At 45.3% G+C, this 27,891-nt stretch overlaps 1 protein-coding gene and 1 long non-coding RNA gene across 4 annotated transcripts in view; one reads left to right on the forward strand and one right to left on the reverse strand.

Annotated features, from left to right (window-relative positions):
* Nucleotides 1-27,891, reverse strand: part of LOC148477908 (uncharacterized) — a 73,993-nt gene that overhangs the window by 7,953 nt on the left and 38,149 nt on the right. Inside the window, exons 3-4 of one of the 2 annotated variants that reach the window (XR_015872461.1) lie at nucleotides 26,461-26,571; nucleotides 8,536-8,797 (exon numbers count right to left, since the gene is read on the reverse strand). This is a non-coding gene — a long non-coding RNA (uncharacterized LOC148477908). Of the gene's footprint in view, nucleotides 1-8,535; nucleotides 8,798-26,460; nucleotides 26,572-27,891 lie in introns of those variants that run through there. The other variant, XR_015872460.1, reaches the window with a different exon arrangement.
* SCN2B (sodium voltage-gated channel beta subunit 2) overlaps nucleotides 1-27,891 on the forward strand; it is a 43,931-nt gene that overhangs the window by 1,460 nt on the left and 14,580 nt on the right. The window contains exons 2-4 of one of the 2 annotated variants that reach the window (XM_088455991.1): nucleotides 4,723-4,886; nucleotides 24,773-24,983; nucleotides 26,483-26,719. In XM_088455991.1, coding sequence (XP_088312117.1) covers nucleotides 4,723-4,886; nucleotides 24,773-24,983; nucleotides 26,483-26,694 — 587 coding nt within the window. In that variant the 3' untranslated portion in view covers nucleotides 26,695-26,719. The remainder of the gene's footprint in view (nucleotides 1-4,722; nucleotides 4,887-24,772; nucleotides 24,984-26,482; nucleotides 26,720-27,891) is intronic. The other variant, XM_088455990.1, reaches the window with a different exon arrangement.

The following is a 27,891-nucleotide window of genomic DNA, read 5'->3' on the forward strand; positions in this document are numbered from 1 at the left end:
GTAGTAACCACTTACTAGACCTGCATAAAGAGGTGGCACTGTGTGAAGATAGTTAACCCTTCCTTAAGTGCTGGAAGTGAACATCATAGATAGCAGTGATCAAAGTACTGATGATGAGCTCAGCAAACTGCACCATGCAACGGAGTTAAAGAGCCAGCCAGGTCACATGACATGACATGCCACACACCAAACTTTGGATAGGTTGTCTTTGGTCTTCCTTTTAAATGTGCTTTTGAAGCGATTCTGATATTGAGAACCTGTTATGCTGGCCACACACATAGCGATATGTTACCCGATATGGCCGATTCCGACACATTGGAACGACAGATCGTATAAAATATGGTGAAATTGAGAGTAAATCGTGAGTCCCCACTCACGATCACGATGCGCGTCCCCGCTGGTCGCACATCGCATCGTCAGATCTGCCGTGCTGGAGGGCCGATCTGACAATCTGGGACACAATGCACTGGAAAAAAAAAAAAAGTTAAGATGCAGGATAGATCTCAAGTCAGATTGGATGCTTTTCACTCCAAATCATGTGTAGGACTGCCGGGGGAGAGTTCAGGGGAAATCGCACACATTGTGGAGTCGTGTGCAGATCGCTATGTGTGTGGGCACCTTTAGTCAGCACCTTACTAAATATTCCATTCATTATATTAAGCACAAAGGCATAGTGATATACTGTAATATGTTACACAGTAGTAATGAGCAAGGCCATGCAGTATTTTTTCTCGTACTTTGCTGAATGTCATTGCATGTGCAGGAAGGTCACCATGACGGAAAGCTGACATGGAGGATGAGGCTACAGGGTAGGTTACATGTGCAAACACAATAGGCAGTAAGTGCGCAGGCTGGGGGCATTAGGGATATTTGCATACATTTATTATATGTGTGTGTACTTATTGGTCACAAGTTGCAGTCTTGCTATCTTCTTTGCAGTCAACATCAATATTGCTTTTACCTTTTATTAAAGACACTAAGGTGTCTATTTACTAAGCAGTGTTAAGAGACAGAGTGAAGAGTGATAAGGTGCCAGCCAATCAGCTCCCAACTGTCATTTTTCAAACACAGCCTGTGAGATGGAAGTTGGGAGCTGATTGGCTGGCACCCTATCACTTTTCACTCTGTCTCCTAACACTGCTTAGTAAATAGACCCCAAATACATGAGAATTGTAGTCTATATATTTGAACATATGGTGTAAAGTTATATTACCATATTCACTGTTATGCTGTCATGAGGAAAATGCAGCCAGTACCATCAGCCAGGGGACACACATGATCATATACTGTATACAGTACCTACTTCTGAAAATAAAACCAGCTCCGCAATCCCTTTACAAGTGAAACTATTACTAAAAAAGTAGAACTATAAGAACATAAGACTAACACTGGATAATGCCTTAATAATGGTCCATGATGTCGGTAAAGGTCTTCTATGTTTTACCTGTAGTCGAATTTCAGGGCCTAGAACTGGCTTTGCGGCACACATGTATCTGACAATCTATGTTACATGAAGAAAGCATTTAAAGCTAGGTAGTCTAAAGCCACAGTTGGGCAATATGCCATTTATACTGTGGTTTCCTGGAAGACAACACAGAAACAAGTTTGTTAAAGCAGGATAAAAAATGGATGAGGTTAAACTTAATACTATATTTTTACAAGGCTACAAGCCGAGGGCCCTGTTCAGAGATAGGATTAAGAGAAAAAATTAGCTGCAAAAAAAGCCATATTGCACTGCAGGTGGGACAGATGCAATAGGGCTCGTTCTGGCAAATCGCAATGCGGGCGGATCACCTGGATTTCTGCATGCTGCACATGCACCAAAGAAAGAAATTGGCTTCTAAGCATGCATTGGATCAGGTACCGCATCTGCACACGGGCAGAGATCGCTAATGCATACGGATTGATCTGTCGATTGTCCACGCTGTATGTAATAATATATCGTACCTGGTGGCCCAGCGGTGACTTATCTGCTCCCGACGGCTGCGGCGGTGTCCTTCAGGTCCAGGCAGTCATGTGACTGTTACTTCCGGGTCAGACCTCCGATCCTCCGGCATTCGGGTATTTCTCCTCTAACCCTCCCTCTAGTGCCTAACACCCCCCTCCCCCTCCCTGCAGCTTAACCATAACCTCCCCAGCAGCCTAACCTTAACATCCACCCCCTCCCCGCAGCCTAACCCTAACCTCCTCCCGCAGCCTAACCCTAACCTCCTCCCGAAGCCTAACCCTAATCCCCTCCCCGCAGCCTAACCCTAACCTCCTCCCGCAGCCTAACCTTAACATCCACCACCTCCCCGCAGCCTATCCCTAACCTCCTCCTGCAGCCTAACCGTATCCCTTCTGCCCCACAGCCTAACCCTAATGTCGACATTCTGACAATAATGTAATTTCGCCTGTCAGCATTCTGACATTGTCAACACATTGCCTGTCGACAATTTGATAATAGCAACATCATAACTGTTGACATTGTGGTGTTGACACTGTCATTGTCTACCGTTTGACTACATCCTGAAAAAAATATGGATTTGCACCCCTTGCATTGCAACATGGAGCAAATTGCACGTTTTTTGCTCTCACTTGTAACTTTAAATAAGGCCCTGAGCAGTGGCGTAAGTTCATCCCAGATGCCCGGAGGAAAGTTCTAATTTGAATCAGCAGAAGCTGCGTGTGCATCCTATTTGCATTGATGTGCGAATAAGATGCATTTGCAGGGAAATATTTGCATGAAAAGATGCTCTGCGCTATCAAGTCACTCTGCGCTCACATGTTATGTGTAACGCGACTTGTAGCGCACGGAGGATAGACGTATGGGGACACATCTGTATGCATTAGTTACAGATAAGATAGTGACCTGTATGGTGCAATTAGCATGAGGGGGCGCCAGGACTGCTGCATAGGTCTGAGGCTAGGGCTGCCGCCAGGGAGGAGTGAGACGGAAAGTTGTGGGTGAGGGGGGCACCGGACATGTCACACTGACATAATAGCCTGCTGAGGAGCAGCGACACCAATGAGTAGGAACAGGCTATAGATAGACGGAGACGGCAGCTGATGGTCTGACATGGAGCTCTCCACTAGTGTATGGTAGCTTCTCAGGTGCCGGGAAGAGGTGCCATGTATTTGGCGGCTGTGACGGTACACTCCGGGTACATAGTTACAGCCCTAAGTGGGGTGAATATATTGTGGGCAATGGAGGAGGTGCCCCTTTAGTGCTGGCGCCTCCATTGTCTCCCATAGTTCTGCCCCTGGCCCTGAGTGTTATGACCACATATTTCTGCCATGGACGCATTGGAAGAAAAAACTATTTGGGTATTATCTAGATCCAAAAACTGTTACATTCTGTAGCCAGGAACCAAAGTAGAGCAAGGTCTAAAGAGAGAATACTTCACTCTGCTGAATCTTTAACTTTGATAATCATACAGTGTAAAGTCATAAATTATTCCAACGTGGAGACTAATCTAGATAAATCTTTGTGCCTTTGGTGTTGGCGCAGAAACAACGAGTACAATGTATCAACGTTTTAGATGAATTTTAGGCAGTAAGTGAACAACCCCTTTCTTGAGGATTTAGTGGAGCTATGATATAAATATGATCCTATTTTATGGTAATTCCTTTTACGAATGATGTTATCCACAGTTTGGCGCATGATCAACTTCGGTATCCGGACTGTAGTTCTACATGAAAAGGGTCGATAATGTCTAGATAGATACCAGATGTTAGACAGACAATAGGTTAATAGGTACAAAAGGTTGACAGGGACAAAATGTCGACATGGGAGAAGGTTGACAGATACAAATGGTCGATAGGGTCAATGGTCGACATGAAAATGGTGGACACTTTTTGTTTGTTTTTTTAGGGTTAGGGACTTACCCCTGTCTGCCTAAAGCTAGGTACACACTAGACGATATGTAGTCCGATCAGTGTGTACCCGCTATGTCACTGACTATACGTGCTCCTGCGCGTTGTCAGCGACATTGCCTATCGAACCTGCACGCCGGTCACAATGCCATTGCATCATCGCTCCCGGCATTGGCAAGTGTGTTCGCACTTGCCGATGCCGTCACCCCTGCCGGGATCCGCCGCACGAGACATCGGCGGGGTAGACATTTTTAAGTGTGTACCCAGCATAACATCTGGTGTCTATCTAGACATTGTCGATCTTTTTCATGTAGATCTAATATACCATGCCTATCAACTTCATAGGGATGAGTGTGTTTTACCATCTATTTCTATATGTAATAGTTTATAATATGAGTCATGGGTTCAAAACATGACATCTTCCATGGTACCAAATGGGACTCCCCTTTTCTAATTCACCCAAGGTCTGATTGCTCACAACAACAGAAAAAGGGTGATCAGGCTTTTCGCCCTTCAGCAGGTCATGTTCTGAGGAATTACTGTAAGAACAGTTAGGATAATTACTTACTAAGATCATTAGTTCATCCGTCCATGATTAGGGAAACCAGGAAAACATGACATGTCTGAACTTGAGCCCTACTAACTAACATTCTATGGAACTGCAGAAGCACTAGGGAAGATAGTATTGCAAATCTGCAATACAAACAACTTGGCCGATCAATGTAGAGCTTCATTAGCCTTAAACTTTTATCTGAAACTTCTGTAAGGGACTATTGCTGACTAAGCTGCAGATACACACTACAGATACACACATGTAAAGATGCATATGCTTATATATTTACGCCACTAATGGTTGTATGTGCTCAGTTTGTGCATCCGGGATGGAGGTCACTGTGCCTGCAGTTATTTATGCTCTGAATGGATCCGACATACGACTTCCATGCAACTTCAACTCATGTTACAGGATGGACAACAAACAGTTCTCCATGAACTGGACATATCGGGGCTGCGACAACTGCACAGAAGAGACGGTGAGAGGTGGTGTGGATCACTGTGTATTTACTGGGTCACCTGTATGTCATGCATCTGTGCCAAAACCACAGTCTTCCAGTGTGCCATCTCAATGTACCACAAGTGTATGCCATAACTCACATCTGTGTTTTCGGAAAGTGCAGGCCATTTGTGACAAATTGACCATTTTGTTTTAGTTTATTTTCTGTTTTCCTCTTCTTTCTTAAGCACAGTTATTATTATACTCCATCTTCTTGTGTGCTTTACTGTGGCAGAAAATAGTTTTCACTGTAACAAAATGAGGCAATCTACATAATAAAATCGACTGCTGATAAAAATTATGTAATCAAAGTGACAGTTGGTATAACCTCTGATTTCTTCCGCAAGTGTCAGAGACACACAGGAGAGAGGCAGTGACAGAGAGGGACAGTCGGATAGGGAGAAGGAGCGGTGGGGGGATGGTAAAAAAGCGAAAAGGGGTGAAGAGAGAGGTGGGGAGAAAGTGTCAGGGGAAGAGAGATTGGGGGGGGTGAGAAAGAGAGTTGTGAGGTGGAGGCAGAGGGAAAATAATTAAGTATAAGCTAGTATGCTACAATGCTCTTACTTTCATAGCTCTGTGTACACCACTAACCAAACTCCAGTAATACAGAATATTTGTATAGCCTCACCACTCTTGTCCAAAAGGAGAACCTACCGAGTGACAAGTATGGGATTTTGATGGGGCATGGAATTACTTACAGCTGATCTCCCTTGTCTTGCCATATTGTGACAGGAGAGCCACTAACAGTGCTGGCAGTAATTATTTGTCTTTTACACTGTTATTTAAAAAATCAGGTTAGTGTAATGTTTGTTTTTCCTACCTCAGAGTCTGCGGTAAAAGTCACTGCCAAAAGGAGCTGTAGGCTGCCCTCCAGTTGCTGTGGGATGGTGCATCCCAGCATGCCCTGCCTCAGTTTTGCTATGCTAGGGCTGTGGCGGGGTGTGTGATTCAGCAGCGGCTGAGGGGGCGGAAGTTTCCCACCCATGCTGCAGAGCAACCCTAGTCAAAAATGATAATAGGGATTTAGGGGCCTATTCATCATCACTAACTGTTTACAAAAGCAGGTGAAAATACATATTTTCACCTGTAATTGTAAAAATTAAGTGTTCGGGCCATTCATGACGAAGGTAAAGCAGGAGATATCACAGATATCGCCTGCTTGCCTTCCTCTTATGGAATGGCCTACTGTCCCCATACACTAGTATCACAGATATCGCCTGCTTGCCTTCCTCTTGCGGAATGGCCCACTGTCCCCATACACTAGTATCACAGATATCGCCTGCTTGCCTTCCTCTTGCGGAATGGCCCGCTGTCCCCATACACTAGTATCACAGATATCTTCTGATTACCTTCCACTGGTGGAATGGCCCGCTGTCCCCATACACTAGTATCACAGATATCTCCTGCTTACCTTCCACTGGCGGAATGGCCCGCTGTCCCCATACACTAGTATGGGGACAGAATTCATCTAGCTCAGAAAATATTATTTTTTCGGAGCTTGATTGCGGTAGCATTCGCCATCTTCAGATGGCGTTTGCTGCCGCTACCCGCTTCTTCCCTATGGGAAGGAGTCCCGGGTCGCGAAGAGGGATCCTTTCAGATCCCTCCACCCTTGTCCGGCTCCTTCCGTCGGATGTCGGGGCTCTTGTGCGCATGCGTGACCTGTAGGTCACGCATGCGCACTGCTCTCACGAGCAGTGAAAAGATTCACTGCTGAAGCCGTTCGCTGGGGCAGTTGATTTTCAAATCAGCTGTCTCAGCGCCGGAGAAATTATGAATTGCTCCAGCGTCCGCGGCGAGTCAGTGTGTTAATTATCGGGGTCCGTACAGACCTCGATAATTAACATCTTGAATAGGCCCCTTAAAGAGTTATACAGGATTCCCAGATGCACTCTCACTATTTGTCTTTAAGTTGACACCTCTTTATGTTTACATGGTGAGGTTTGAAGCAACCTAATGAACCAAATGTTAAGGTAAATTCAGCTTTTAAATAACTGGTGCTGCTGGCCCTTTACGTTCTGTTCAGAAAGATTGATTCTGCCATACCTGGGAAGCTAAGCAGTGTGAGCAAGTTGACCAGAGCTGGACTAACGAGTTTACCCCTGAGGCCACTTGACATGTCCATTCTGGTAGATGCAGACCTCTTTGGCCACATTTCATAGGTGAGGTCAGGGGTTACATTCAAGCCCCACAGGTCATGCTCAGACAGGTGGCTCCTAAAATGCTTTCAAGCAGTCAGAGTATCCTCATTTAATCTTTCTAAAATATGCTGAAAGAGTTGCAGATCCTTGCTAGGCAAAGTCTTGTCTATAGCTTAGCAGTAGAGGAAACATTATTTGGTAGTCATGGCCTCCAAAGTCTGCATGATTCATTTCCCACAGAGGTCACATGTGTCATTCAATCTAGAGCTAAATGTGAAGGCACTGAATACATATATTAAAAAAAGTGTTCAGGATAAACAGGCTAACATATATCCCCTTTTTATTTTGGCCACTAATTAGATTTGCCTCAAATTATACCTATTGGAGGTTTTCCATTTGGTCTCAGTCTACCACAACCATTGGAATCTTTGCTACTTTCTAATAGAGACCACCTGCTTCAGTGGACTGTAATGGTGGTTGGACTCTCAATAGCACCTTACACTTGCACATGTTTAACAAAAGCAGAGGTTCCATACTATGTTATTGTCACCTTTGTCAAAAGGAGTCCACTGTATAATAGGTTGGGACATATAGTATTAATCAGTCACCAAGGTCTAACTCTGTCTACCCTGGCCAAGCTCGGATTATCCATAAATGAGCTAAAATCTGTTCTGACTCCATCCCATAGGAAATAGCCCTTCTTTTTCTCTGGTGTTTCTTCCAGAAAAGTGGTCAGAATTAAGTTTCAATGATAGTTCAAAGTCAGAATATACATTTAAAGGACTTCGACAAAGCTATTCGAAAAATGAGGGCTTTACACCTGAAGCTTTTCCATGTTCCCTAACACTGCAAACAATCACAAAACCTATGGCGGGATTAACAATGGGGCGAGTGGAGCGGTAGCTCCAGGCCTCCATTGCAAATAGGCCCACATGAACCAGTATAGTCTACTATGTTTAAAAGTACTTTCTGCAAGAAGCAGAGGAAAAGGACAAATATGCCTTTGTAGGGGCACTCTTATGACAGATAACTGTTTATATATGGATGATGATGGAATGATTAGTGTGAATAAAACTTAACGTTTAATATACACCTTTAAAAGGAAGTCCTCCCCAGAGAGTGATGTGTAGATATAACATAGAAATCTACTAAGGACAAAAAAGAACAATATAAATGTCCTTTGAAGTGTAACTGAGTATTATTATTTATTATTGATAAAAATTCAATGAGTAATCAGCTCCTGTTAAGGGTAATGAATATTCTAATTAATCCTAATTCAATATACAGGGAGGCACATATGATTACTTCATACAGTACATATCTGGCGAACTATAGAAGTTTTTAATTAGATCTCTGTTGTTATCGACATATACATAAATGATAGTTGGTCAGAAACAAATGTATATTGTAAGAAACCACACTGTGATAACTAAGAAAGATGATTTATTAGGATAATCCAGCAGTTTTGAAATCTGTGTCCCCTGTAGATGAGTGAGGGATATATATTGTAATTAAATATCAGTACACATATATAGACATATAGAAAAAAAGGCGTTACCATCTGTGAAGGGGCGTGGCCGTGAGGGAAGGGGTGTGGTCTCACTACCCAAAAGTCCAGGAATGATGATGTTTGTCCATGTAAGATGACGTTTAGCCTCTTTCTGAGTTCCGTTTTTTTGGAGGGAAAAATCCGAACTCAACGTGCAAACTCGAACCTACCCGAGCCTGCACATCCCTAGTTGAAATCAGTCTACAATGAGATGAAATATGTTAGTCATTCATTTAACCTCTAAATCACAGGTTCTCAAACTCGGTCCTCAGGACCCCAAACATTGCATGTTTTCTAGGTCTCCTCCCAGAATCACAAGTTAAATAATTAGCTCCACCTGTGGATCTTTTAAAATGTGTCAGTGAGTAATGAATACACCTGTGCACCTGCTGGGTGACCTGGAAAAAGTGAAGTGTGTGGGGTCCTGAGGACCAAGTTTGAGAACCACTGCTCTAAATAGATACTGCAAAAGCTACAATGACACTTGCTGCTCATACAATCCTGTAACCAGCACCAACGATAAATCTTGTTACAAAACAGAATATGATGAAAAAAACACAGTTCCCTGATTAAAGAAATGACAAAAAGTCTGTTATAAAAACACTTCACACAGCATAAATGTGAAATAACATAAATTGTATATTCTATTCCCTACATGTGGATCAACGTGCAAATAGCGGGTATTTGTCATTCTGTCAGAAATCATAGATCGCTTACCAGTGATAGAGATGGGTCCACATACATCTAGCCTACTGGCACATTAAACAGCCCTTCTAGTCATGCCACGCCGTGGCATGACTCAGCGCCAAGCGGCTTTTCGTGCATCTTTTTACTTCAAATGAGTCTTATTCGCACTGAGAACGAATATGTTCTCTGTGCGTCTGCGGGTGTATCTGCTTGCCGTGTCACAGCTGCTGACACTGTAATGTAGCATGTCACATGCAGATACACCCGCACTCGCTCACAGAACATAGGCATGCTGCATATCATTTTAATCAGTAGAAGCTGCTTGTGCTATCGATTGGCATCGCTGTGCGAATAAGATGCATTTGAAAGTACGCACGGAAATACACAGCGCTACCGAGTCACACTGAGCTCCCGCGTTATGTGTGGCGCGACTTGTAACGCACGGAGGATAGATGTATGTGGGCACATCTGTATGTTTTAAAATGTTTTTCATTGGCCGTGTACGGTAAGAATGCTTATGTTCGTGTCAGATGATCATACTAAAGGGATTATAGGGACTCCTAGGACAGTCACTTGTAAGAGGTTATAGAGTGCTGAATCTGGGTCACTCTTCTAGAGTGGAAGATGGCAGGGAGATTCTAGTACAGAGTTGAACCTACAACCGTTTGCATAACGAATTAGAGCACGCAGCCGGAGAATGCAGAGGCAAACGCTTCTGTACATATACTGTATATACATTTATGGGCAGAGGGGCATGAAGGGGCATTGCTCAGGGTTCAGTAAGGACGTGTGCACATAAATGTTACCCATATACAAAAGCAATAAGCAAATACAGTATATGTCTGTTTGGCATTATATCTTCTGCACCTAGCACAGGGCCTGCAGAAGAACACACTGATAACGGCATGTATGAAAACCTAGGAAAAAGACTGCTCAGCAATAAAACATTCAGATGGTAGTATAGCACAGTGGTTCTCAAACTCGGTCCTCAGGACCCCACACAGGTCACGTTTTCCAGGTCACCCAGCAGGTGCACAGGTGTATTCATTACTCACTGACACATTTTAAAATTTTCACAGATGGAGCTAATTATTTCACTTGCGATTCTGTAAGGAGACATGGAAAACATGCACTGTTTGGGGTCCTGAGGACCGAGTTTGAGAACCTGTGGTATACTGAAGCAGGATCAGCAGGGGATCATTTACTAGGTGCTATTTCATTTATGCGTTTACCATTTGCAGAAATTTAAAATTCCACCAATAAAATGTTTGATTTTTCATTTTTTGCTTCAGCATTTCACTGAATGCCATGCCGTGCTGTATTTGCCACTTTGTATTGTCTGGTTTGAGCACAGGTGGTTAAATCAAATTGACTGAGGTACTAATTAAGCCGCCTGTGATCAAGTAAGGATAGCCTTAAAACCTGGACTGTTATGGTGCATTGAGGACCGAGCTTGGGAACCTCTGTCCTAAGCACTGCAGGCAGTCTTGCCCCTTCCCACCTTTGGGGTAAATTTACTAAAGTGAGAGTTTTTAGACTTGGAAATGTTGCCCATAGGAACCAATCAGATTCTAGCTATTATCTTCTAGAAGGTGCTAGTTAAATGTTAAGTAGCATCTGATTGGTTGCTATGGGCAACTTCTCCACTTCTAAAAACTCTCTCTTTAGTAAATATACCCCCTTGACTCTGGGGTGATAAAGTTGCTGCATTCTCTTTTAGATTGTAAAGAGTTAATAATAAATAGCAAGATAAATATTCTTTTCATGATACTTTGGACTTGTGTAGATCACTGCCTACATATTTTGTCTTAGCAGCTGCATGGGAAGCTTTGAAGAACAATATTAATATAACTTTAGTCATGCTTGTCTCCATTAGACAATGAGAAAATAGTTTTAAGTGCGTGCATGTATAGTTTTAGGAAAAAGCAACTGAAGTGGTTTAATGCAGGAGGGCAGATTCTAATGGAAATGCAACAATTTGTCAGTAACTAGAACTCACCAGGCTATTGATGTGGGCTACAAAGCCGCACAGAGTGTGTATAAGAGTGTGGGAAGATATGGAATAGAAACCTAGCGTGGCGTCTAAAACAGAAAAGAAGCAATGTGTATTGAATTAGTAAGTTAACGAGCCTGGTATATTAGTCTACACCTCTGAACACCAGGGATGAATATGTTTTGCTGCCAGTGAACATGAAGTATGTGGGTGAAATATCCTCCTCGGGTAATCAACGCAAGGGGTGCAGAAACGCAGGCAGCAGGTGTGGGAATGAGGTTAGGGCTGGAGTTTAAAGAGAAAGTACAGAGGCAAAACAGTTGGTAACAGAGTTTGGAATAGAACTACACAACAGAAGAGGGATTCGTGGGCTAGAAAAGGATAAAAGTAGGGACTACTTTATCCAGAGTTGAAGATATTGAGATGAAGAGAGCTTTGTTCTTCACCCTTTGGTACATGTTATTTTGAGACTCCAGGGGGTATATTTACTAAACGTCGATTTTAATCGATTTCAAACCGATCTCAATCGATCAACATTGATGTTGTGTTTCTGGGGCTAAATCACACATTTATTAACACTTTAACAAACAAAGCTAAATTGATCTGTTCGTAAATGTTTGATTTAGACCCAGAAACACAACACCGATGTTTATCGATTGAAATCGATTAAAATAGACCTTTTGTAAACATACAATTGTAAAATAGCAAAAATAACAGATAGCGCTGCAATCAATAGGATAATCCACACAATAATTTTAATATGTAATATACATGTTTATTAATACAATATTTAAAATAATAATAAAATTGGCCAATATTGAAGAGAAAAAGAGAAAAAAAAAAAAAACAATTATAAAAAATGGACAAACATAGTATGCAATATTCCACTTGTTCTAATTGACAATGAATATAAACTAATCTTTCAGCTCAGGCAAGTCCTGTATCCTCTTGTATAGGGAAGTTAGATGTCGGAGGAACTAGGACAACAAGCACCTAAATCTGAGTCTCCTGTCAAACTGATGTGATAAGACCGTGGTGCATACCTGCCTACCCTCCCGATTTGGTGGGGAGCCTCCGTGAAAATCAGGTGGCGCTTCTGGCCCCCCGGAAAAGCAGGCAAGCCTCCCAGCCAGCCGCCAACCACTCCAGGCCCCCGCAATTATAAAACAACCCCCTGCAGCGATGACGCGATTCGCGCTGAATCACGTCATTGTGACCCCGCCCACTGCTTCACAATGCCGGTAATCTCAGCATTGTCTAGCGGGGGCACGCCCCGGCTGTACCTCACTGTGCCGGCCCTGCCCCCCCCATTATGCCGACCTGACTGCTCCCTCCCGGAGGGGGCAGCCAGAATGCCGGCAAGCATGCTGTGGTGTCACCCCTACAGAAAACAAATTTAATACATGCAACTTGTTTGTATTATAACGTGGCGAGCTATGTACAGATGTGTTCACATACACCTTTGCGGAAATCGTGCAAAATAGCCCCTTTTACCACACTATGGACTTTGCTGCTTAGCGGCACCAAGCAGTGGCATCACAAGGGGGGTGCGGGCTGCACCCGGGTGTCGCCCACCGAGGGGTGACACCAAGGTGCAGACTCCCCCTCAGTGACAGGAGCCGGGCGCTGCACTGTGTAATTAAGTGCAGCACTCTGCTCCTGACACGGTGAGGGAGCCGGCCGCCACTGCACAGTCCGCACCCCCGGCACCCCCTCCCCCTGCCTCCCAGTGATAAGCAGCACGATGAGTCGGTGACGGGGATTTGGCCGTGAGGGGAGGGACACCACTGGCACCAAGCATCCTGCTTGAAACTTTTTATCAAAATATGTATCTTATTCTCATTTCTAATGAGACAAAAGTACAATGTAAGGGTACACTGACTACTGACACTGGCATGCACTGTATGCAACACAGTAAAAAGGCAGAAGGCAGCGTTCCGATATGCGTGACCGGCGACATGGCTCGAGCCAGGTATCATTAAGCGTAATTTGTGACTTTATACCAATTCCTTTGCCACAAAAGTACTAATCTAGTGTGTCTGGTACATTGTGAGTTACTCTGTATGCGGCTAAAATGTAAATAAGATGCAATTAGGAAACAGTACAAATCGCTACCCGTGGTGGAGCGTCTAAGTCACACTATATGGTGCAAAAATACCAGGTGAATGAGGACACATCTGTTATGTGGTAGTTATGTGGCGCACACTCACTGGAGGACATTACATCAACAACACAAAACTCTTATAACATACAGACAAAACCAAAGGGATTATATATTTGCTCCTATGCGTGGCTGGAATCCACTATGTCATCTATATTTTCCCTCTGCATCATACTTGCTGAGTTAGTGTAAGACAGGAGACGATCCATGTGCACATTTTCCATGGGCCCACTCACCAAGAGGATACGGCACCAGTGCATGCGAAGAGGATGGCACAATGGCGCAGCCTTTGTTATATTCTGCGCTGGTATCATATTTTAGACGAAATCACAAAATAACGGAGCTGGCAGATGATGGGTTATTAACTGCAATGAGTTCAGTGTGAGGGCCCCCTGAGACTCAGGAGCCTGTGTGCACCAAACATAGGGCCTGATTCAGAACCACTCGCGAGCGGCTGTCCGCTCGCAAGTGGGTCGATGTTGTGCACTGCGCATGCGCACGACGGCGGGAGCTCCGTCGTGCGCATGCGCCAGACGCGACGAGCGAAGGACTTTGCTGTCGATGTTGATTAACAGCACGCCCCCTTTGGTGGGCGTGCCGGGGGCATGCCTCCCTGACGGGGGCGTTCCCAAGGCAACGCCTACCGTCAGAAGCCGGCCCACTGACATCACTAGTGATGTCAGTGGGAGTGATTTTGGCTCTGATAGAGCCAAAATCACTCTGGGCCTTGGGGTTGAAAACCTCAACCGCAGGCTCCGGCTCGCAGTGGCGATGGTCGCGATGGTCAAGACCATCGCGGCCATCAAACTGCACACTCGTATAGGCTGTGGGTGGTGACCCACAGCTATACGAGCGTCCAGGAGGACGCTCCATAATTATGGAGGCCGGCCCTCATTCAGAGCGTGCGCTCTGCTCAGAGCGTACGGCTCTGAATGAGGGCCATAATCCACCCATTATAGATACACCTCTGCCATCTTATATTTGAAGAACTGTACATTAAACAGTGCACATTGCCAACTCACAGTGAAGTCACTAATGTCATAATGTCACTAGTTCCTAGTGAATGGACAGGCTGAATTCTGATGTGAATCTCCAACTTGTGTATATGAAAGAACACTGTAATAAACAGGCAAACATAACTCAGGGACATGGTAGACATAATAGTGCAGATGTAAAAACAAAGGGTGGGGGAAGTCCTACCCTGGAGATGGGCTATGGGCAATAGGGCAGAGCTAGGACAAGTGGAGCGAATGTGACACAAAGTGTATATAGTGACAGAAATAGGGGTGTAGCAGTGGGAGTGTTCCAGAGAGGTTTTAACGGCTTGGGCACAGTCTGATCAAGTGAGTGAATAGGAGTGAGTGGACGGTGGTTACTGTAGAGGGAGAAGGCACAAGCCAGATTCACAGCTAAGGCAGTGTATTTCGAGATGAGGTTTGAGATGTATTAAGGAGCGATGCCATAGAGGCCTTTGAAGGCGAGGGTGAGAAATTTTAATTGGATTCAGAAAGATTTTTAAAAGTTTTGGTTGCATCTTTAGGAAGCTATATATTGAAGTAGGAGATGACAGGATAGTGAGAGCAATGTGATGTGAGGAGTAAAGCAGAGGGCACTAGTATAAGCCAAGGATGGTGAAGACTGAGGAAACTGTGGTGTTGTATGGATGGCCATCAATGGGTCTACCATCGATGGTACCATCTGTGTTATACATTGATGGCATTTACCCATTGATATGAAACCATCAGTGGTTTAAATCTTCGATGGGCACCCCTGCTGTCAGTCAGAGAAAGACGGCAGATTAATCAGCGAAGGAAGAATCAGCTAAGTAACTCTATGGGGGTGGGACCAAGCGTCGGCAGGCCAAGAAAAAACAACATTGGTGTTAGTTTGCCATCAATGACGGAGAACCGTCAGACCTCCGTCATCGATGGCAAAACCGCCAGCCATAAATGGCTAATCATGGATGGTCAGTGGACATCACTATGGTGTTGGTGACTTGAGGGGTGACGTGAGGGGAGGAGATGATTTTTAACGTAGAGAAGATGTTCAGCTCTGATTTGGACACATAAGCTTTAGCTAGCTTTGGTATGGCTACATAGACTTTTAGGAATATTGATGCCAAGATACACGAGCACCAAAAAGGTGAGTGCACATTTTCAACTATAGTTTTGGCTAACTAGAAGACCATAGATGACCCTCCTGAAAAGATAACCCTTTTAAATGTGAAGACTGCAATAAGATGAACTATTGAGGAGACAACACAAGTATCATAATAAATAATAAATTACCTTTTATTGAGAATAAAACAATGAGAGAGACTGGATTTTCTTTGCCTGCATATATTTAGTTTAACTTCAACAAAGGAAAATGCTTCGGGCTTTCAGTAAGATGAATACATAAAGGTAAAATAATGTATAGTTATAAACAATGTAATGTGTGCAAAGAATATATATTAAAAGAGTATTTTTAAATGGACTACTTCTGCTATATTTCTCTAGAAGTGTTTCAGTTTACAAACATATATCTTTAATGTAAAGGAAGAGCTATAAATATAAAACAAGATATTATTGTGTTCAAGTCTGAGTGTGGAGTTTACTACTCACAGGGAAAACTTTTACAATAAAAACTCTACAATGTATCTGTCACGGCCAGGGTATTTCAGCATGGCGCTAGGCGAGTGTTACCTGTGAGGTCATTGTGGCGCAGGCTGTCTGGTGGCGGAGCTGGTGTCTGGCGGAGGGCTTTGGCTGCGCGCGTTGTTGTGCGGGCCTGTTCTCACTCTGCGCTGGTAAGGCCTGGCGGCGTCTCCATTCCGTTTGGCATGGGCGCCACCATCTTGCCTTCTGGCCATGTGATGCGGCTGGCCAATCCTGGTGAGTCACGTGATCCCTCCAGCCAGTGACAGCACGGCATGGGGTATTTAGGAAGGGTCAGTGCTTTCCTTCTTTGCCAGTGCAACGTGTATCTCAGCCTAGCTGAGAGGGAGTTCTCTGTGCTTTCCTGTTCCTGTGAATTCGCTGTCTGCCAGTCTGCCTGTCAGCTCTTAGTTTCCACTGGACTACCCGCTACCTCCACCACCCTTGCCCATACCTGAGTGCCTGAGCCTGCTGACATCCTGCGCTTCAGTTCACTACCTGCAAACCTGGCTTGATTATTTTCTGTTCACTACCTGCAAACCTGGCTTGATTATTTTCAGTTTCACTACCTGCACACCTGGACAGCTCTAATTGCTTTTCTTGGACATTAACCTATTACTCCCACCACAGAACTCTTGTGCACATTTATATGTTCCTGGACTTTCGTTTACTGCCACATTATATGTCTACTCAAGCCCTTATTAAAAATCCTAGTTTTATTTTCAAATCCGCTTCTGTGATTGCTCCTGCTACCACCCCTGGTCCACAAGCAACCCAGAACATAACAGTTTGCACTGGCCACATGGAGCCGGCTACGGATCAGGAGTCATGAGTGGATTTGTTCCGGTGCATTTCTGGTCGTTTAGAGAATCTGGAAAACATGCAGCATCAGATGGCTCAATTTCTGCAAGAGATGTCCAAGCGACAGTATAGTTTGCAAACTTCCTTTTCTACCCCTGGAGTACCAGCATCTATATCCGCTTCTGCGTCTGGGAATACAGGAGGCAGATCATCTCCCCGCTTACATCTTCCTTTACCAAGTAAATTTGACGGCAACCCTAAACTCTGCCGAGGATTCCTAAATCAGTGTGACATACATTTTACCCTGCAGCCTGACAACTTTCTAACTGCAAGAACTAAAGTGGCTTATATAGTCTCTTTGTTATCCGGCCAGGCCTTGGAATGGGCTTCCCCACTCTGGGAGCGCTCAGATCCGCTGCTGGATAATTACGCAGGCTTTGTGTCATCCTTCAGGAGGATTTTCGATGAACCTGGGCGTACTGTATCAGCATCATCAAACATCATGACACTGAGACAAGGGGTCCGCCCTGTCAGTCAATATGCCGTGCAATTTCAAATGTTAGCATCAGAGCTCAAATGGAATGAGGAAGCCCTCACCTCGGCCTTCTGGCATGGGTTGTCAGACCGACTAAAGGATGATCTAGTCACTCGAGAGCTTCCTACTAATCTGAACGACATGATTTCGTTGTGTATCAAAGTTGACCTACGCTTTAGGGAACGTCAGGCTGAAAAACACAGAACTGACCGGCAAAGGTCATTTACCCCCTCCATTTCTACCCGTCCCATTCCTTCTCCTACTGAAGAGGAGCCTATGCAGGTGGATCACACACACCTCTCCAAAGAAGAACGTCAGAGAAGAATGCAAAAGAACCTCTGTCTGTACTGCGGAGAGTCCGGTCACCTGCTGATCTCCTGCCCCCGTAAACCGGGAAATGCCAAATCCTAACTGACCCTGGAGACATCAAGTTAGGAGTTATGAGCCCGTCTCCAAAAATTAAAGATTTCACGATTACCCTAGCTTTGGATCTTAAACCCAAACCTGTCTTTGCTACTGCTCTACTTGACTCGGGAGCAGCCGGAAATTTCATAACGTCTAGTTTCATAGATAAATTTCAGATTCCTTGTTTGTCTCTCAACCATGCCATCTCTCTGACCTCTATAGACGGACGCCCTCTAACTAACGGGATAGTCACCAAAGAGACTCAACCAGTATTGGTCCGAATTGGGGCACTTCATTCTGAGTCCTTAAAATTCCTGGTGATATCAGAGGCCTCTCAAGAAATTGTTCTTGGTCTACCCTGGTTACGTCAACATAATCCCAGGATTGATTGGAGTTCTATGCAGATTCTGTCATGGGGTATGGACTGTCAGAAATCCTGTCTTCCAAAAATTCGACCTGTGAGAAAGACAGTTCCATTAGTTTCTTCTGCCATTCCCAAGGAATATCAGATGTTCGCCGACGTGTTCTCTGAGCAACAAGCAAATATCTTACCCCCTCATAGGGAATGGGACTGTCCAATTGAATTGATACCTGATAAGATACCACCTCGTGGTCGTACCTATCCGCTGTCCTTGCCTGAGACTCAAGCCATGACCGAGTACATCTGGGACAACCTGGCAAAGGGGTTCATTCACCCCTCTACTTCACCTGCCGGAGCTGGGTTTTTCTTCGTTGGCAAGAAGGACGGTGGTCTAAGACCATGTATCGATTATCGAGGCCTTAATGACATTACTGTAAAGAATCAATACCCCCTTCCCCTGGTTACTGAGTTGTTTGATAGGGTCAAGGGCTCTGTAATTTTCTCTAAATTAGATCTGAGAGGGGCTTACAACCTCATTCGTATCCGAGCTGGCGATGAATGGAAGACCGCTTTTAATACCAGAGATGGACATTTCGAATATTTAGTAATGCCTTTTGGATTGTGTAATGCCCCTGCTGTCTTTCAAAGTTTCGTTAATGAGATTTTCCGGGATCTGTTATATGTTTCGGTTGTTGTCTATCTGGATGACATACTGATTTTTTCACCCTCTGTGGCTAAACATCAAGAACATGTTAAAGAAGTTCTGAATCGTTTGAGAGAAAACCACCTTTACTGCAAACTGGAGAAGTGCGTCTTTGGAGTGCCCAGTGTACCTTTTCTCGGCTATGTAATATCTGGCTCCAGTTTAGAAATGGACCCCAAGAAGGTACAAGCAATTCTGGATTGGACCCGACCTCAGACACTGAAGGCCATCCAGAGATTGTTGGGCTTCGCCAATTATTATAGACGCTTCATTAAGGGATTTTCTACACTGCTGTCTCCCATTACAGCCTTGACCCGCAAAGGTGATAATCCTGCCCAATGGTTACCTGAGGCGGAGTCTGCCTTTCATCTTCTAAAACAGGTCTTTATCTCAGCACCAGTTCTTCGACAACCAGATCTGGACAGGCCTTTTTTGTTGGAAGTAGACGCATCATCTGAAGCTTTGGGAGCAGTCTTGTCTCAACGTTATGAGGACAACCGCGTCCATCCGTGTGGGTTCTTTTCGAAAAAATTCTCACCTGCCGAAAGGAACTACGCCATAGGTGAGCAAGAACTACTAGCTGTAAAGTTGGCGTTGAAGGAATGGAGATATTTGCTAGAAGGCGCCAAGTTTCCATTTACTGTATTTACGGATCATAGAAATCTCCTATTTCTCAAAAACCTCCAATGTGTGAGTCCTCGTTTGGCCCGCTGGGCAATATTCTTTGCCAGGTTTCAGTTCACCCTGACCTTCCGGTCTGGAGCACTTAATCAGAAGGCTGATGCCCTATCGAGATCTCTCCTCTGTGATGATCAATCTGAAAATCAAAGCAATACCTCTGTCTTGGAATCAAGAGTTTTCACCGCATTACAAGTTCAGCCTCCTACGGGAAAATCATTTGTGGCTCCGGAATTAAGGAAGCAGCTTCTCACTTGGGCACATTCCTCTCGCTTCGCAGGGCACTCAGGCACTCGGAAGACCTTGGAGTTCCTGAAAAGACACTATTGGTGGCCTTCTATGAAGGCAGATATAATGGAGTTCATCTCTTCCTGCTCCTCCTGTGCCCAGCATAAATCATCACGACAAGCTCCAGCTGGGGAATTGCTTCCATTACCTACTCCATCACGTCCATGGACGCATCTCTCCATGGATTTCGTCACAGACCTGCCAGTCTCTCAAGGTTTCAACACTATCTGGGTTGTAATAGACCGATTTTCTAAGATGGTCCACTATATACCGTTGAAGAAGTTACCTTCTGCCCCTGACCTGGCACAGTTGTTTGTCCAACAAATATTTCGTCTACATGGCCTTCCTGCTGAAATTGTCACTGACCATGGTGTGCAGTTTACTGCAAAATTCTGGAGGGCTTTGGGCCTGATTCAGAGCCGGACGCAATTCGCGCTCACTCGTTCAGAAAAAGGAGGTGGCTATTCAAATGATCCGTTCGCTCTTTGCGGTCTGTTCACGCCTCCATGTCTGAACGAGCGAACAAAACTTGCGGCCGTTTATTTGAAAAATACACCCCCTGGCCGCTCGCATCCTACGTCATGTCCGCTATTTATTAGATTAATCGAGTACATCGACCAGAGTATGAGCTGCTCGCTATTCTTGTGGTTGGTTTTTGCTACCACAATTTTGCGAGCAGTTCGGGCTATAAAATAACCCAGTGACGTGGTCAATGACGCTGCTGTTTTAATTATACACACCCATAAAACGCCTGTTTTGACCTCTAAGCACGCCTGCGTTCTTAATTCCACTCCCCGTTTTCAAGCACCTTCCCCTGTTACCACCCACATACGCCTCATCCTGTCACTCAAAGTAGCAGGCATTCGCTATATAGCGAACAAACGATTTTCAGCCGCACTGACTGGTTCGCGCATGCGTATTATAAACCGTACGCATGCGCAGAAGCTCAGAACGAGCATACTGCCGCTTACGAGCGGCTCTGAATCAGGCCCTTTGTGTTCTGTTCTTCAAGTGAAGTTAAACTTTTCCACGTCCTACCATCCGCAAAGCAACGGCTCCACCGAGAGAGTTAATCAAGATCTAGAGACTTTCTTAAGAATTTTTATGTCATCTTCCCAGGACAATTGGGCTGCCTTGCTGCTGTGGGCTGAGTTTGCACATAATGCTTCCTACCACTTGTCAACTAACCAAACGCCATTTCAGGTTGTATATGGCCTTCATCCTCGTGTTCCCGAATTCCAAAGTCTGCCTGTTTTCGATGTTCCGGCCGTGGAGGACACGGTGCGGAATTTTGCTGCCATCTGGACTCAAGTACGGTCTGATTTGTTGAAGGCATCCTCTCGCTATAAGACCCAGGCCGATAGAAAGTGTAGAATAGTTCCACGCATGCAAGTTGGAAGCCAGGTCTGGTTGTCCACCCGGAATCTTTGTCTGAGGGTTCCATCTATGAAATTTGCACCACGCTTCATTGGTCCCTTCTCCATAACAGAAGTCATTAATCCAGTGGCCTTTCGTCTACAGTTACCCCCATACCTAAAAATCCCTAATTCCTTCCATATTTCCTTATTGAAGCCCCTGGTCTTGAATAAGTTCCATAGTGCTCTACCTGCTTCTCCTCGAGTCCAGATGGAGAGAGGAGTTGAGTTTGAGGTCGCCCAGATCTTGGACTCTCGTCTACGCAGAGGTCATCTACAGTATTTGCTGGACTGGAGAGGTTACGGTCCAGAGGAACGTTGCTGGACCGATGCTCGTGATGTCCACGCTCCCACGCTCATCAGGAGATTCCATTCTGCCCATCCGGAGAAGCCTGGTGAGTGTCCTGAGGCCACCCCGTGGTATTTCAGCATGGCGCTAGGCGAGTGTTACCTGTGAGGTCATTGTGGCGCGGGCTGTCTGGTGGCGGAGCTGGTGTCTGGCGGGGGGCTTTGGCTGCACGCGTTATTGTGCGGGCCTGTTGTCACTCTGCGCTGGTAAGGCCTGGCGGCGTCTCCATTCCGTTTGGCATGGGCGCCGCCATCTTGCCTTCTGGCCATTTGATGCGGCTGGCCAATCCTGGTGAGTCACATGTTCCCTCCGGCCAGTAACAGCACGGCATGGGGTATTTAGGAAGGGTCAGTGCCTTCCTTCTTTGCCAGTGCAACGTGTATCTCAGCCTAGCTGAGAGGGAGTTCTCTGTGCTTATCCTGTTCCTGTGAATTCGCTGTCTGCCAGTCTGCCTGTCAGCTCCTAGCTCCCACTGGACTACCCCGCTTCCTCCATCACCCTTGCCCATACCTGAGTGCCTGAGCCTGCTGACATCCTGCTCATTGCTTCAGTTCACTACCTGCATACCTGGCTTGATTATTTTCAGTTTCACTACCTGCACACCTGGACAGCTCTAATTGCTTTTCTTGGACATTAACCTATTACTCCCACCACAGAACTCTTGTGCACATTTATATGTTCCTGGACTTTCGTTTACTGCCACATTATATGTCTAGTCAAGCACTTATTAAAAATCCTAGTTTTATTTTCAAATCCGCTTCTGTGATTGCTCCTGCTACCACCCCGGGTCCACAAACAACCCAGAACATAACAGTATCACTTTCAGATTGAACAAGTTGGAACCTGTTCGCATTAAGGGCTCCATTTATCAACGAAGCATAACCCCTTTAGCCCTCGCTAAAGGGGTTATGATTTCCTTTCTAGATTTAACAAAAAGCGATAATCTAAGATTACCCGTTTGTCACAGCATCGTTCTCGCCATCTTTAGATGCAACGTGGTCCCTATTGCCGGCAATGGGGGCCCAGCGCTGGCTTTCCAGCTTCAGCGAAACCTTCCAGGCACTGCCTGGGTCCTCATGTCAGACACATGCGCAGATGGCCCGTCGCACATGCGCATTTCAAAACCTCCGTCGCTGGCAGCGTCAGGCTGCCAGGAGCCCAGATGAGGACCTCGCAGATGAGGAGGACTTCGCTGCACTTCGCTGGACTTCACTGGAGGGGTAAGTAATGGTAAATACCAGTGGATTTTTTGTTTGTATCACAGTGATCCTAGATGGAAAGTTACATTGGTGTTTACCTTCGTTGATAAATGGGGGCCTTAGCGTCAATGTTTTAGCATACTTGCCTACCTTGTCATTTCTCTTCCCGGGAGAAGCCCGGGTAAGAGAATCAGGAGGGTGGCGATGGGGGCGGGGCCTGACGGTTTGCGTCAATAAGCCCTGCCCCCACACAGTAAAATCACCACGATTGGCTAGAATTTACATAGGGGGTGGGACCAAATGACGTGATTCATGTACAATCACGTCATTAAGCCCCGCCCCCTACACGGAGACCCGCGATCGGCGCGGACATTCTCATTTTGCCCACTTAACTAGGAAGTGGGCAGAATGCAGGAGAAATGCCTACCCTTCCAGGGGTGCGGGGGGTTACCCGAAAAATAGGGAGCCTCCCGTGAAAACCGGGAGGGTAGGCATGTATGTGTTTTAGTCTAACTAAAGCATTTGTCAAAAATGTTGTAGCTTTAGAACAAATTCATCTCCAGCTAAGAGCAACTCGCCATACCATCGGCACATTACCCCTGATCCCAGGACCCATCCACCTCTATTTAGAGCCAATGCAGCCAACTTGTTTGAGAGACAGTTTGAAACAAATTTTAGCATCTCTAATGAGGGGTGCTTTCTCTTCACTGATCACAGCAGTGCTAGAGGCAGAGGGCCTGATTCAGACCCACTCGCGAGCGCATAGCGGGTTGATGGTGGGCCATTGCGCATGCGCGTGCATGGGGCCCCGGAGAGAGTGAGAAAGCTCACTACAGCTCTATTAGAGCAGGAAGTCCACTCGGGCTTGCGAGGCCTGAGAGACCCTACCACAGGGTCTCCACGCAACCTCGATAATCTCGACCATCGCCAGGCCGCATGCACACGCTGTGGGTGGTCACCCACAGCTGTGCGAGCAGCCTGGAAGCCGGTCAAAAAAAAATAGGGACGCTCTGATTCAGAGCGAGCGCACGCAAATAGCAAGCGCCTCTGAATCAGGCCCCGAGTACAGATTAGGTTTACTCCTATGAATGGGTGCCCAGGGGCGCTGAGAGGCCAGTTAGAGGGGCCTGGCGGGGACCCGGTTTGACTGCTGCAGCTGGTCGCTGTATAGCAGCGCAGCTGCAGCATCACATCGAGCAGTGAGAGAGAGGAGACTCTGGGTCCAGGGAGGCTCACCTCTCTCACTGCTAGATGTGCCGCTGTGGGTGGCTGCACTGCTATACAGCGGTAGTGTGCAGGTTACAGGTGGGGGCAATCTCACTTATCGCCACCCCCTCCTAGAGCGTCCCTAGTGCCGGAACTGGCCACGCCGCCCCAGTAACCGGGCACATCAGAGCTCTCAACAGCCCTGTGGGTGCCAGGGAAAAAAATGGGAAAATGTATCTATCTCAGACAGAGAGCATAGATAAACAATTACAGTGCTGTACAGCTGCAATAATTCATGCTGATTAAACGTGAAAGAAAGTGTTTTTTATTTTATTTAGAATTTGTTAATAATAAATTATATTTTATTATTATTTATAGTTATTAACTCTTGTGATTGATGCTTATATTGAATGAAAAACATGAATTTTAAGTAGCCTGGCTAGTGGCTACGTAGTCATGGATCCAATTATTGGGTACATCCTTCACTGGTATTTAAAGTATAGCAATGGCCCTACTCTTACTTTGCTGAATCAAGAAATGTCCAGCTTTCAGGAGGAGCAGCTCTTGTAGGACATGCATTGTTTAGTCCAGCGACCATTCACACCACCGTCCTCTGTTCTCCCACTGCCTCAGCAATGTACCACCCACCGCCATTTTATAAACCACATACTTTCTCTTTGTAAGCATCTCTGTCCTTACACCTCATCATATTTATAGCCATTAGCTACCTATGACTAGCCTATATTTTTGCACTCACAGTTCATTCAATATGATAAGAAGATTATCCATCAGCGTCTTGAGCGTTTTCAAAACCGGGTGGAATTTACGGGGAACCCGAGCAAAAATGATTTGGCTGTGACAATACATGATGTACAACTGCAAGATGGTGGAGAATATCATTGTTATGTGTTGAATCCCCCAGACCGAAACAAGGGTACAGGGAAAATTCACCTGGAGGTTCTAACAGAGGGTATGTGAATCTACATGCATCTACCTGAATGCAAATCTATAGTGTAAAGGGTACATATAGAATCTGCGGGATATATGTCACTCATATACTTCAGTAGAGACCGAACCTTACAACAATATGAGGTTGATGTATCAAGGAGTTGTACAGAGTGGAGAAATGGACCAGTGGAGAAGTTACTCAAAGCAACCAATAAGCTTCTATCATTTTATAGAATGTATTTGATAAATGCTACCTGGTTGGTTGCTATGGGCAACGTCTCCACTGGTCTATTTCTCTGCTCTTTTCACTGCTTAATACATTAACCCAAATGGGGGAAATGTATCAAACCTTTTAAAGAAAACAAGTGGAGAAGTTACCCATAGCAACCAATTAGCTTCTGTATTACAGTCTATAAAATTATAGCTAATAGCTGACTGGTTGCTATGGGTAACTTTTCCACTTGTAGTGATGTACGGTTCAGTCTCTGAAGTAATTATTACTAGAAGAAATTTAGTGCATTGTAAACCTAGAAAAACAAGTTCATGGATTTCCTACTGAGTCAGGCAAAATCAGACTAACAAGTGACCACAGTGAACACTTTTTAAAACTAATGTGATCAGCTACACATATATCATGTTCCAATAGTTGTCAGACAGATAATGTTTACGATAGACCTTATCTGCCCTGTGTGCTATCTACAGAGTGTTGCCATTAGTGGTCATATAATATACATTGAGAGAGCTTATCTGTCCTGTGTGCTATCTACAGAGTGTTGCCATTAGTGGTCATATAATATACATTGAGAGAGCTTATCTGTCCTGTGTGCTATCTACAGAGTGTTGCCATTAGTGGTCATATAATATACATTGAGAGAGCTTATCTGTCCTATATACCAACAGAGTGGCCCCAGAAAGAGTTCATTGGGGGGAATCCAATTAGCAGCGGGGTAACTAATTATCCATGAGGAGAGATTCAAACAGAGATGTTTACCCCACACGTTAAACAGCAGAGGTAGAGTTTATCTCACAGCTTCAGGAGCTGTGAGGAAAAGTCCACAAAAAAGGCACCTGCGCAGGCGTTAATGCACGGGGAAACCCATTGTTTTGGTAGTTTACTCGGTATAAGTGGGTTCGCGCGCGTTAACCTCTGGTTTACCGCGTGGGGAAAATGCTATTTAATTGAGTAGCATTTCCCCATGTGGCATGGGTAATCAGCCATAGGGATTTATTGGTTTCCTCCCCTTGTCTTTAAATACTGTCACAAAATAACTAGTGGTTCCATAAATTGTTATACAGGTAACATGTACTGAGAGAGGTTATATGTCCTGTGTACTGTACCCAGTGGTTCCATAAATTGTCAGGCAGCTATTTTATACTGAGAGAGATTATCTGCCCTATGTACTGTACCTACTGAATGGTTCAATTAGTTGTCAACTAGATATCACATACAAAGAGAGTGCATCTGCCCTGTGTACTCTACCAGCAGGGTTAGTACTCACCTTGTTTGTCCTCTTCCCCTAGTTCCTCCGGAGAGGGATTCCACAGTTGCAGTTCTGGTTGGAGCTTCGGTTGGAGGCTTCTTAGCCGTTGTCATCCTGTTCCTGGTCATCCTAAAATGTGTCAGAAGAAAAAAAATGCAAAATCTTAACTCAGAGGATCAGAAAACAGAGGAAGAAGTGAAGACCGATGGGGAGGGAAACCCCGAAGGAGAATTGAAAGTACGTGAACATTGAGGAGCTTGGGGAGAGGAGGGAGAGGGTGAGTAAGTAGTGGGAGATATCTCTATAGTCATTGAGATAATGGGCCTAATTCAGGGTTGCACAAAAGTTTGTTTTGTGAACGAATCACTGCGCATGCGCCAAAGCTAGTTTCAGACAGGTCATTTGCACCGAGGAGGGGCTGGTGCAAGGGTGCCCTGATAGTGGTGATGGCTACTTTCACAAGCAGATGTATAGGGGTGGTGCAGCCAACCCTGAATACAGGAGAAGATCAGCATTTATTTCTGTTGCCGCAATGCGACCAACTTTTGTGCAACTCTGAATCAGGGCCACAGAGTGTACCGTGGAAGTAGCAGAGCAACATTTTCCACCACCTCCTGTAGCCATTGAGCACAAGTGGGCCTGTGCTAGGAAGTGGGTTGTGGCATGCTTTGCCTAGCAGCTGCCAATCAATGACCCCACAGACAGCCATCATTATTGATGAATTTACCATAGATGCAAAACTTACAACTCTAGGGTCTCATGAGGACTGAAAAGTGCTCTGTAGCCTTCAGGAAGTGGAACAGAGATGGAGGGTGGGGGGCACACTAAATTATTCAAATGAGTATGGGTGCAATCTGTGGCCCTTGGTTCTGCACACCTGTTATAGACTAATTCAGAGGGAGTAGCATGGCGAGATCCTAATGCAAAGTATAGCACGACACAGCCTGGAAATCTTCAGACATGGTAAGAGAACATGTTATTTGTTTCTTCTTCTGCTTAGTTTAAAAACTTACCATAGTCTGCTGGGAGGCTGCAAAATGGCTTCATTGCTATGTACATTATAGGTTCCTGATGCACTGAATTTATTCGCGCACGTTTGGTATTGTGCTATGTGCTAATGGCAGGGGAGGACTGGTGAGTGACTATTTTGTCTATTCGTTTTCTGATCACTCCCTGACCAATGTCCAAAGCTACATTCTCAGTAACAAGCGTCTTCCAATATTTACTGTTTGGCTGAAGGTCAGGCTGCCCAATTGGGAGGAGCTAAACACTCGTTCAGTTTCAGTCTCTGCAGCATCCTAAGGTACTGTCCAGGGGCGTATTATGAAAGGAGAGGGTCCGTGTGCATTCCCCATCCGGGGCCCCCTCCTCTCTCCCTGGCGGTCGGTAGCAGCAGACTGACGCGGCTGAGCGTCGACCGCAGCATCCGTAGACTCTGGGCACTAGTCT

This window comes from Taudactylus pleione, unplaced genomic scaffold (genome assembly GCF_031769625.1).
Source record: "Taudactylus pleione unplaced genomic scaffold, aTauple2 ptg000683l, whole genome shotgun sequence".
Classification (NCBI taxonomy): Eukaryota; Metazoa; Chordata; class Amphibia; order Anura; family Myobatrachidae; genus Taudactylus; species Taudactylus pleione.